Source organism: Neophocaena asiaeorientalis, unplaced genomic scaffold, assembly GCF_003031525.2.
Source record: "Neophocaena asiaeorientalis asiaeorientalis breed wild unplaced genomic scaffold, Neophocaena_asiaeorientalis_V1.1 scaffold598, whole genome shotgun sequence".
NCBI lineage: Eukaryota > Metazoa > Chordata > Mammalia > Artiodactyla > Phocoenidae > Neophocaena > Neophocaena asiaeorientalis.
This window is the reverse complement of record NW_020173036.1, coordinates 964,683-976,693: the sequence shown is the minus strand read 5'-3', so window position 1 is coordinate 976,693 and position 12,011 is coordinate 964,683. Positions and strand designations below refer to the sequence as shown.

Here is a 12,011-nt window from a genome sequence, read left to right as displayed (position 1 = left end):
CGTAACAGAAGACGCCTCCCTCGCGCGCCCGCGAAATGTCAATTAGCCTGGGCTAAGAAGGAAAGCCGTGCCCAGCCATGCTCCGGGCTGGGTGACACTCAGAGCCAGATGCAAAGGGAAAGGGAGCCAGTAGGTCCCCCAAGGGCATCCTGCAGCTATGAAGTGTCGAAAGGAGCCCCTTTCTCTCTCACCGTGAAGTCTTGCTCCCTAAACTGCAGGCTCTCAGACACTTCGCTGTCTGAGGTCACAGGTACACAGGAAGCAGCCCTCTCTCACCTGGAGAACCCAAGTCATGACACGGACGCGGCCTCGGTTTACAGCCAGGGGCACCGCTTCCGATGAAGGGCTTCTCAACACAAACTCCCCCTTATCTTACCTCTGAGCTTCTAAGGAAACAGGGCCCGCAGTCCACTTTGCAACTCAGACCTGAGTGACCCTCTACACACAGGCTGAGCGCTGCCCGTGGAGACTGTCTTGTTTACATTCCCCCTGAATGTCACCCACCTTCTCCGAATCCTCCGGCTCTTTTCCTGGGCTTGAGGTCCCTGTGGGAGGCCTCCTTCACTGTAATGACTCACTAGGCCCAGCATGGTCAGACTATGGGACCCAGACGCAGTGTTTTACCCTTTGCTGGGCCGAAATAGCAAGACGTGGGCCAGCCTATTTTTAAGCTCTGGCACCATGTCACTAAGTACTTCGGAGCATCAGACGAGTCATTTTGCTTTGGGCCGGCTCTCTGTGAATCAGGGATTCGCCTCCCCCAAGGTGACCCACAGCAGAACGAGAACACCAGAGGTCACTCGGGGTGCCTCCTGCCGCCACGGGAGGGGCTGAATCTCCGGGAGGTGGGCAAGGGTCCACCCTGGTGCCCCTGGCGAGGGGCCGTCGGGCGGGCTTACCTGGCTGAGATTGAGAGGTCGCTGCTGCCGGTAGGCAGTGGCTCCAGATGAGCTCCCTGAAGAGAGACCGCTGGTGGAGGTCACGTTGCTGGAGGACTTGGACTTGTAGGAGGACGAGTGGTGACTGGTGGTGACTGTGTTGGGAGGAGGAAAAGGTCACAGGTCCGTCACAGGCCCTCAGCTGCCCGGAAGACCCTACTCCTTGGGGGACAACAAGTGGTCTTCCAAGAACCCTTTCCCGAGACTGGGTGATCACCATTCAGCAGCATCGCCCCCAGACCCGGTGACGATGCCGACTCTGGGCTGGCACCTGGCCTGCGGCTTGGGAGCAAACCCTGCTGGATTTTAGAACTACTATCTGGTGACACCGAAAAGCATAAGGAGAGTCTAAGAGACAGAAGGAGAGCTCTCTGCAGCTCCTCGTGTCCCAGCCAGGGGTGCAGCAGGGGGCCATCTGCCGAGATGCAGAGACATGCTGACAGATGCAGCAGCGTACAGAAAACCGAGTCTCAAAAGATGCACTACATGTCCCAGGGGGAGAAACAGCCGGAATAAAATGAATAGGGCGAGGAGGTTTATATCAAAGAACCCATTCGCGTCAGTTTCGGTGCTGAGTGGTCTGTGAACACCAGCTCCTGGCAGGGTGGGGCTCGTGTCTCCAGGGGGCACAGGCAGAGGACTGTACGCCCGGGTACAGGATGTGCGGAATCAAGTGCGACCGTTCGCCTGCCTCTCAGTGTCTCTCTTGACGTCAGACGTTTCTGTGCTGAAGCTCTGTCTAGATCAAGAGGAAGTGATCCACAGTGACTGCCAAGAAGCCTTTGGCACAGGGAATCCGGACATCCGCCAAAACCTACGTTGTCCTCCGCAGACTCCCCGACGCTAAAACCACTCACGTTTGAGGGAGCTGCCCAGAGTGGGGAGTTCAAGAGGAGACCCTGGTAGCTGAGGGAGAACCGGCAAGACATACACAGGACCTCAGAGGCAGGTCCGTTTCTTGTGCTGTTCAGCAGAGAATTCAGAAGGTTTCCTGGGGCCGAGCATCGTTGGGAAACACAAAAGCCTAATACGGTATCAGTCAGGTACCCTGGGGTCGCGAGCGTAAAATGGGCAAGTCTGGCAGCTCTTGGGGGTGAAGGATGCTAAGAACGGATGAAGCACACGTAATAAGGATCAGGCCCTTGACGTAACTGGGTTGGATCAATTCTGTTACGAGCCCCAGGGTGATGAGATCAGGGTCAAAGAGGAGCTGCGTGAGGCTGGGGCCGGCAAGAGAGAATGCTGACAATTGTTGAAGGAAAGAAAGCTGAAAAGTGAAGGCAAACCAGAAACCGGGGGACAGGAGACCGGGGGGCACAATGAAGTCAAGGGGAGCCTTCTGCCCCCCGAGGCCACAGTCCCCCTCAAGTAAAGGGAGAGCTGCCTCACTGGGAAGGGGGCAGCGCCCTAACAGAGACCCCAAATCCAACCGTGGTTTGGGGCCCAGCGGCCCTCCCATCCTACCCACCGAAGCGCACCCCAGTCGGGGGTGCCCAGGAATTCGTATCCTTCACAAGCTTCCCAGGAGAGCAGGAGCCAGCCAGGCCTTGGTGGACACAGCTGACCTGCATTGTGGAATCGGGGTCTCGTGCTCAGGCCAAGCTTGGCTTAGACTCAAAGGCCCTCCAAAGCCTGGGGGGTGGAGGGCGGGGTTCGGGGGACCCACTGTAGGGTGAGGGATGCAAAGCTGCAAATGCTGCCTATCAGGAGAACGTTGTCTCCGTCGATCAGCCATGGTGCCACCGTGCAGGCATCCAACCCTTCCTGCCCTGCAGCGCATCACCAGCTGTGTCTGCTGCCTGGGCCCAGCTGTGAATGGCACCTCTCTGCTCCTATTTCAACTCTCTGGGCATTTTGCGGTAATTATATTTGAGGGAGAAACTCTGAGTGCAAGGGATCCACAGCGTGAGGCTGCAAGTGAAGAGATTAGAGGGCTTCAGATGAAATGGGTGTGACAGAGCCAGGCTACCGTCATCGCGGGTACAGGACGTGGGACAGGAACTTGTCAAGTTGCCAGAGCAGGGGACCCCAGAATCAGGGAGGGAGTCCTGAAAGGGACCAAGAGATTAAAATAGTAATTTCCTCCTGCAGAGAAAGTGACCATGGAGTGGAGAAGGCAAGTGCTGAAGGTCAAGTTCTGGAGGCGTATTTCGGAGCTGGGAGGACAGTACAGAGCTCTCTGCTCGAGCCTTGCCTAGCTGCTCTCATAGATCTGCTGCCCGGCAACAGCCCTGGGTTCACGGATGGCCCCTGGTGGCCCTGTCTGTACAAGGCAGGTGGGAGAGTGCTTCAATCCTGGGTGAGCCCTGGAGGGACAGCCGCATGGCCGTGGTGGAGTTAGTTAACCTCTCTGTGCTTCCATTTCCTTATCTGAAAAACTGGGAAAGTAACAGTGACTACATGTAGGGTCGTTGTGGGGATTACGTGAGTTAACGCACGTAGAACACTTAGTATCTGGCTCATGTTGAGCCCTTAAAGGTGTTAGCTGTGTTAACTACGGTTGATGTCTTTATTAGCGCCCTGTCCCCTGGCCAAAGCGATGCTCAAGGAACAGGTGTCTGCCTCAAGCTGGGACCAGCAAGTTCTGTTTCCTCGGACTGGGAAACTGGGAGCCCGGGGCTCACTGGGTCAGGGTGAAGCAGGGTTCAGAGAGCAGGTGTCGGGCCTCCAGTGGCTCAGACCAAGGAGTTCTGGTTCCTGTCCCGCCTGGGACTTAGTTGTTGAACTTTCTCTCAGCCCTGCACCCTTCCAATAAATTCCTTATTTGCCTTAAGGCACTGCAGAGTTCACTCTGTTGCCCCTCAGAAGAACCTTAACTGACCCAAGAGACTTGAGGAGGCTACGTGAGAAATAGGGATCCTTCCTGAGCTGAGACCCACAGAGGGGATTAGCAATGACAGAAAATGGACTGTCACCTGCACAGCCTCCGTCCTGACCTGGGGGGGCTCAGGGAAGCCTGGCAGCCCAGCAGAGGTGGCTGAAACGCTTCTCACCTTGGCCGTAAATGGGCCAGTGGGGCCCCAGGAGGCTGAGGAAGGCTGCTTTGCTTGATTTCTCCAAGCCTAGGACGACTGAGCTAACGGAGGATATCAGCGTTGAGAAGGACCACGTTCTGGGGGCGGACAGGCACCAGAATGAAGTTCCTTCCCGCCCCTTGCCTGTCACTAGAAAGACCGTGCAGCGTGTCCTCACAGGTGAACATAAATCTCTCTTTCCATTGGGAAACTATACCATGGGCTTCCCCGGAGACAGTGGCACTAGGTGCCTTAGAACCAGCTGCCTTACTGAGAATAACCTTCCTTTTTTTTTTTTTGGTTGAAAACATCCCTGAGAGATTCTCAGCCCTTCAGCTGTAGCAGTCCTTGTGGAAACGCATTGGGGTGAGTGCTCAAAACCGCCAGGGGCGGCCCACAGCCCGACGGCTGATGGTGGAAACGGGCAACGGAGCGTGAAAGGCGTGACCTGTGGGCTCCACAGAGCTGCCTCCCCGCCTCTCGCCGTCGTGGTTCCCCACAGAAAACTGTTGCGTTATGTGGGACAAAGCTGGCCCTCAGTCCCCTGACCTGTCTTAACTAGGGGGTTGGACTAGTCTTAAAATTTCAGTAGCTCTCAATTTTGTCACCTTCCACATTGTGGCGCCAGCACCCGGGCCGACAAAGTTCCGAGCTGAAGACATCGAGCCTGCGGTGATCTGGCCGCTGCCTCGTGCATCCTCCACCGTACTTAAAAGGCCAAGGGAAATTCAGCACCAGCTACCTTTTCCCCCGCCTTTATCAATTCCTAGAGGACCTGCATAAGGTCTATCCTGAGTCCATTCTTATAGACCATCGTCCTGAAGTGTAAAGGGACTGTTACTATTACAGAGTTCCCCTGACATGTCCCGGAACATGGGCATCCTCGATTTACAGCATGCATCGTCTCCTCCTGTAGGTCTACAGTCTCTGATCTGAAATCCCTGGTGTCACTTTTTTTTTTTTTTGTGCCGCACTGCGTGGCGTGTGGGATTTGAGTTCCCCAACCAGAGATCAAACCCGGGCCCTCGGCAGTGAGAGCGCAGAGTCCGAAGCACTGGACCGCCAGGGAATTCCCTGAAATCCCTGGGGTCGGACACTTTTGAAATCAAGAACTTCCGGTTTTAGAAGGTCATGTGGTATATATTCAATATATTAGGTTACCCCCAGTGGAGCCCTGTGCACTACCACGTAATTAAAAAAAAGTGATTATTTCTGCTACAGAATACTGGGACATTTCACCAAGGGGCACAAATATGACTCTGACACAAACAGGAGTATGACAAAGGGACTATAAATCGCCTCTGGTTAGTTCAGGTCAGGTTTCACCGACTGACTTTACTGTAAACTTAAAAATCTGGTTTTTGGAGCATTTTGGATTTTAGATTACAGATGAAAAGGAATTTTCCTTCTCCTCCTGTTCGGTAAAAGGGCTGGTCTTGAGGTTTTCCACAACACAGTCTTGAGACCTTCACTGTTATTTAAGCAGGAGAGCCCTTCACACCAAGCTGTGTGCACTTAAGGCTGCGATCTTTATAACTGGGGTACGTGCGGGGCTACCTGAGGACCTGAGGGTGCACGGCAAGCAGAGGTTTGAGGGGTCAATGTCCAGAGTCTCACCTTTCAGACGTATCTTTTCCTAAATAGATGCACCGGCCCTGGGACCCACCGGTTCCCTTACTTGCCTTCTCTCTCATTCGCCCTTCTCCCATATTACAAAAGAAAGGCTTTCTTCTCACTCTCTTGGGTGTTAAAATGGTGCATTGCCTCCAGGTGTGAGAACCCTAAGGGTCGCCCAAATGGGATAATTCCAGAACAAATGGCTCCTGAAGAACAGTCCCGTGAGAGCAAAGACAAGCCCCTCTCAGTAGGAAACACTGAGGGCTGACCAGGCTTGTTTTCTTTCGCTCAGGCAGCCAACTCTTTGTAAACTCCCTACCCCATCCATCCATCCATCCATGAGATACAGTTGAGAAGTGAGGTGGCCATCCCAGGGAGGACTTTTTCTGACAGATGTGAGGTCAGCTCTGGCCTCCTGGGCTGACAACAGGGAGTCTTCTTGAACAGGATCCTTGGGTGAGGATCTACTACCACCCGGGGCTTAGTAGCTCTCCCGTAACAAGATGGCGAGCAGCAGGGAACCAGAAAACCAGCCTCCGGAGAGATGCTCCTGGCCGCCCCGGCCCCAAATTACCTGGCCCCAGGCTGTCACACTCCACCAGCGCCTCGCTGGCCTGGGTTTTCAGGGGCGGCACGATGATGGTCCGGGGGTTCCCGGTGCAGTGCGACTCCAGGTTCCCCTTGGTGTCGAAGGTGGCGGCGCTGTGCCCGGAGCGGTGCTGCACGGCGTAGGGGCTGGTGATGCTAGAGGAATCGGAGTAGGGAGAGTCGTGGACCGTGACACAGCTGATGACGTTTTTTCTCTGCTTGGACACAGGGCTGGAGACGGAAGGGGAGAAAGCAGGACTGTGAGAGGCTGGGGAGGGAGACACCAAACTGACGGCGAAGAGCCTCTCTGTGCTCTGGGGCAGGGGCGGGGACAGGCAGAGCCGGAGACGGGGTGGGAATGTGACTTCTGCTCTCCAGAACCCTAGCGGGGAGGCACAAGTGTCACCAGTCTGACCAGTGGGGGTGGGGGAATATGTGAGGACAGGAGAAGGGGCTGGAGGGGGGCCCACAGAAGCGTCTGGAAATGGGGGCAAGAGAAACTTCCGGGCAGGCCTGGGCTGTCCCCTGTGCAGCCGGGCTCAGCTGACCTACCGGGGAGGTGCGTGCAGCACAGAGCTGTGTGGCAGTGCCCTCTGAGCCACCGGAAGGGGACACGAAAGCAGAGAACCCAGCCAGACCCAGGCCACCTGAGGCCCAGGTGTAGGAGAAAAACACCGCCGGGAAGGGAACATAAGCTCGTGAGGCTCGGGACCTGGAAGATCCAGCCAATTTAGGCAGGAGGGAACAGGACATCCAAGAGGAACCGGGACGCAGCGAGAGGGACGGGAGAGAGTGAGGCTCCGAGCATGCTGATCCCATACACAGCAGCGACCCAAGACCTCTGAGTCCCCTTCTCAGGAGAGGCCCGGCCCTCCTGCAGCTTCCCCTCTGCCCGGCCGACGATGGGGTGGGGGACCGACACAGTATCTGGGTGAGGGCAGAGATGCTGAGTCTGTGAGGGCGTGGCTCTGAATCCCTGGTCTTCATCCTATAACTGAGACTTAATACACTGATACCAGGAGGTATCAGGAGGAACTGGCTTTGGATGGCTCTGGGCCAGCACATTTTTTCCGGAGATATTTATGTTTGGTTCCTTTGGGAACCAATTCTGTCTGCCTCCAAGCTAGTGAGAGGCTGGTGCAATGACGAATATGGAATTTGTTGCTTATTGGGAAGGTTTTAAAAATGGATTTTCATCTATTTTTGTATATTGATCGTCTATTTTTAAGAAATATCTATTGCCTAAATAAGACGGTCAGTTTGCAACTACTTTGCTAAGAGAAGAAGCTGGTATTTATAGAGCACCTAATGCAGCCACAACACCCCCTTCCAGGTGTCTTGCCCAAGGTCACACAGTCAGCCACAGGCCACATTCCAAGATCAATCCTACCACCACTAAGGGCGGCAGAGAAATGAGGGAACTCGAGCCCCAGGAAGTGGGAGGACAGCAGGGCTGCTAGCCTACAAAAGGCTGAGGGGCTGGGAGTGAGCCCGGAGGGGGCCTGACGCCCTGCTCCCTGGACCCTGCCCTGCTGACATCTGGGCCAGATAATTCTTCTGGGGCTGCATATTCTGTCCTCCCCGGTTCAGGGTAGAAGGGTCCCTCCCTAACTGTGTCTGTGGATAAGGACACACGCCTGGCAGACAGATGTCTAACTTCAGCACGTGCTGGTGGTGTAGCTGTTCAACCTCGGAGCGATTCAGTCTCCTTATCAGTAAGACGTATATTAACAGTACCTATGTCACAGCCTTGTTTTGAGAAGTGAGAAAATACATGCAAAGTGCTTTGGATGGTGCACTTACCATTTATAGTAAGTATACTGTAAAAACTAGCTTCTAGATGAATGGATAAAGAAGATGTGGTACGTGTATATAATGGAATATTACTCAGCCATAAAAAGAAATGCAATTGGGTCACTTGTAGAGACGTGGATGGACCTAGAATCTGTCATACAGAGTAAAGTAAGTCAGAAAGAGAAAAACAAATATCGTATATTAACACATATATGTGGAATCTAGAAAAATGGTATAGATGAACCTATTTGCAGGGGAGGAATAGAAAGGCAGACGTAGGGAACAGACGTGTGGACACGGCAGGGAGGGGAGGGTGGGATGAACTGGGAGATTAGGTTTGACATAAATACACTACCATGTGTAAAACAGATCGCTAGTGGGAACCTGCCGTATAGCCCAGGGAGCTCAGCCTGGTGCTCTGTGACGGCCTAGTTGGGGGGGATGGGGGTGGGGTAGGGGCGGGAGGGAGGTCCAAGAGGGAGGGGATGTATGTATGCATGTGGCTGATTCACTTCGCTGTGTGGCAGAAACTAACACAACACTGTAAAGCAACTATATTCCAATTAAAAAAAAAAGCTAGCTTCTACCATGATTATCATTAGTGTTACTTCATTTAAAAACAGGTGAAAACAGGTTTGCAAAAAACATCTCTAGGCAAAATGAATTCTATGAAGGTACATACTTGCTGGAAAAGTTTCTAGTCTAGGAATAAACCAGAGATTGATATGAAAGAAGTTAAAGCTCATCCGTTAGGTATCTTAGAGATCTACGCTAGGCGCTACAGGGAATTTCTGTATAAAGAAATATAATACACGTCTCCGCTCTTGGAGGAGATTAACATCTCAGTGGGGGACTGTATAAAAACATGACAAGTTAAACAGTAAAATCCTTAAAATAATCAGTTAAAGAGAAGGGATGTCATAAAGACTTCCACGATGAACTGTCAAAGGAGCTGTGCAGATGATAATTAAGAACTCAAAAGAAGGCGAGGAATGAACTGATTGCATACATTTATAGTAAGAACTACACTTCCTACTTATAACAGTTGAAATGCAAAAAGCCCATATGCTTGTTGCTCAAACATAGTTTGAGGTAAACAGTTACCGTATGACCCAGCAATTCTGCTCTAGGTTAAGTACGAAAAGGAACTGAAAGCAGAAACTAACAGATACTTGTATGCTAATGTTCACTGCAGCGTTATTCACAATAGCCAAAAGGTGGAAATAACCTCAGTGCCCATCAACGGATCAATGGATAAACAAAATGTGATATAGCCACACAATGGAATATTATTCAGCTATAAAAACGAATAAAGTTCTGATACATACTACAATATGGATGAGCCTTGAAAACATTACACTAAGTGAAATAAGCCAGACACAAAAGGACAGACACTGTGTGATTCCACTTATATGAGGTTTCTAGAATAGGCACATTCATAGAGACAGATGTAGATTAGAGGTTACCAGGGGCTGAGGGAAGAGGAGTTTGGGGAGTTACTGCTTAATGGGTACAGAGTTTCTGTTTGAGGTGAACGAAAAGTTTTGGCAATAGTGGTGATGGCTGCACACACTGTGAATGTATTTAATGTCACTGAATTGTACATTTACAAATGGTTAAAATGGCAAATTTTATTACATATGTAGTACCACAACTTAAAAAATTAATGTAATAGGCCAAAACCCATTTAATTGTACACTTTAAATGGATGAACTGTATGGCACGCAAATTCTATCTCAAGTTTTTAGAAGTCCATATGCTTATTCAGAAACAAGAAAACAGGCTTCCCTGGTGGCGCACTGATTGAGAATCCGCCTGCCAATGCAGGGGACGTGGGTTTGAGCCCTGGGCTGGGAAGATCCCACATGCCGCGGAGCAACTAAGTCCGTGCACCACAACTACTGAGCCTGCGTGCTGCAACTACTGAAGCCCGTGGCTCTAGGGCTCATGCGCCACAACTACTGAGCCCACGTGCCACAAGTACCGAAGCCCGCGTGCCTAGAGCCCGTGCTCCGCAACAAGAGAAGCCACCGCAATGAGGAGCCTGTGCACCGCAACGAAGAGTAGCCCCCGCTCTCCACAGTTAGAGAAAGCCCGCGCGCAGCAACGAAGACCCAATATATAAAAGGAAGCAAATGGTATCATTGGGGAGGGGACGACTGAGATCTGGCAGAAGAACTAGAAAGTGGGGCGCCAGGGAAAGGCCCCATGCCTGGAAAGTAGGGACAAGGGACCCAAGGGCAGCAGGAATTGTGGAAAGCTGTGAAACTGGGAGGAACCCTGAGAGGAAGGAGAGCTGCCTTAAAAAGCATAGACACGTCCTGGCTATTGTAAATGGAGCTGCAATGAATGTAGTGAGGTGGATGGACCTAGAGTCTGTCATACAGAGTGAAGTTAAGTCAGAAAGAGAAAAACAAATACCGTATGCTAACGCATATATATGGAATCTAAGAAAAAAAAAAGTCATGAAGAACCTAGGGGCAAGACGGGAATAAATACACAGAGCTACTAGAGCATGGGCTTGAGGACTCTAACACACCATTGTAAAGCAATTATACTCCAATAAAGATGTTAAAAAAAAAAAGCATAGACAGGTGAAACCTGCAACTGCTTTCTGTGGGGGGGGTGGCGGGGCTGGTCTGCGAGCCACGCGGTTAAAGGAACGCCCAGCCCTCCACCTCCACCCCCCCAACCCCCCCACCGGCACCATCACAAAACGCTCCCCGGACCAGGGTCAGCGCCGGAGGCCATGAGCATGCAGCTCCAGGTGTCCTGCCCTTCACTCTCAGCTTCGGTCACAGCCAGTTGTGCCTTGTTAAATGACACACACACACAGTGACGCATCTGGTCACCTCACGAAACGCAGAAATGTTCTGCTGCAGGTGCATGGCCTGTGGGGGGCGGACCCCACGCGAAGAACAGAGGCTGGCTGCTCCCAAGTGTGTCCTGGGAGCTCGTGCTCTAGTCCTGGCGCTGCTGTCCATTTATTGGTGTGACCTCGGGCAGTGGCCTGGATATTGGGGTGACCCTGGATGTCCCTCCAGCTCTAACCTGCTATGACATCCGTTAGGGAGAGTGGCCTTAAAGGAGCCATCGTGATGGTCCCTTGAAGATTTGTTATTAAAGACACTTAAAACAGGATTCGCTTTACTCTTAATTTGGAGAGAAAATAAATCCTTTTAGTAAGTGTACCTTATATGTTGACCCAGGTCCAGACAATTCCTGCTGACTATATATCCTCCTTAGGTTCTGAATAGTTTAGAAAATGAGCAAACTAAACACACACATACACCCACACACACACCACTAAGTTTGGCCAAGCTGCAATAAAATTCAAGTTGGACATATTTGGAACTCTTCAATTTCAGAAGTTGTGGAGAAGCTTCAGCTCAATACGAGTACGAATTCTCTGACAACTGGAATTATCTGAACATACAAGGGGCCGCTTAATGAATCGGTGAGCTTCCCGTCACTGAAGGAAGGCTTTCTGGCAAAAGTCTTGTAACAACTGACAGCTTGGTCTAGATGACCCTCAGAATTGGGGGCCATCTCCCGACGGAAATGCTGAGGAATTCTGCACGTCAGTATCTTGTCTCTACACCAAGAAGTGTGGGAGAAAACCTTTCCGAACTCTTCATGGGTCCCATCCCTTTTTTCTGATCTGGCACTCCCCATGCCCAAGGAGCAGATAGGTACAACACAGTCTAATGCTGATTTACCCACCTCTTTGGATTTACATGTGACAGGTTTGGAAAAGGTGAATTAATTTGATAGCTCTGTTTTTAATCTCTTCTATTGTTAGAAATCTCTGTGCTCTACCTGATGTACTAGGCAGATTAGAGAACAAATGAGAAATCGTTAAACGAGTCAGCTTAAAAAAATGAGCACACGGGCTTCCCTGGTGGCGCAGTGGTTGAGAGTCCGCCTGCCGATGCAGGGGACACGGGTTCGTGCCCCGGTCCGGGAAGATCCCACATGCCGCGGAGCGGCTGGGCCCGTGAGCCACGGCCGCTGAGCCTGCGCTCTGCAACGGGAGAGGCCACAACAGTGAGAGGCCCGC

The 12,011-nt window shown here is 51.9% G+C and overlaps 1 protein-coding gene across 1 annotated transcript in view; it reads right to left on the bottom strand.

Moving 5' to 3' along the window:
- The window catches only part of HIPK2 (homeodomain interacting protein kinase 2), a 124,793-nt gene that overhangs the window by 1,239 nt on the left and 111,543 nt on the right, over positions 1-12,011 (bottom strand). Inside the window, exons 12-13 of the mRNA XM_024742519.1 lie at positions 6,144-6,388; positions 900-1,033 (exon numbers count right to left, since the gene is read on the bottom strand). Of these exons, the coding sequence (XP_024598287.1) occupies positions 900-1,033; positions 6,144-6,388 (379 nt within the window). The remainder of the gene's footprint in view (positions 1-899; positions 1,034-6,143; positions 6,389-12,011) is intronic.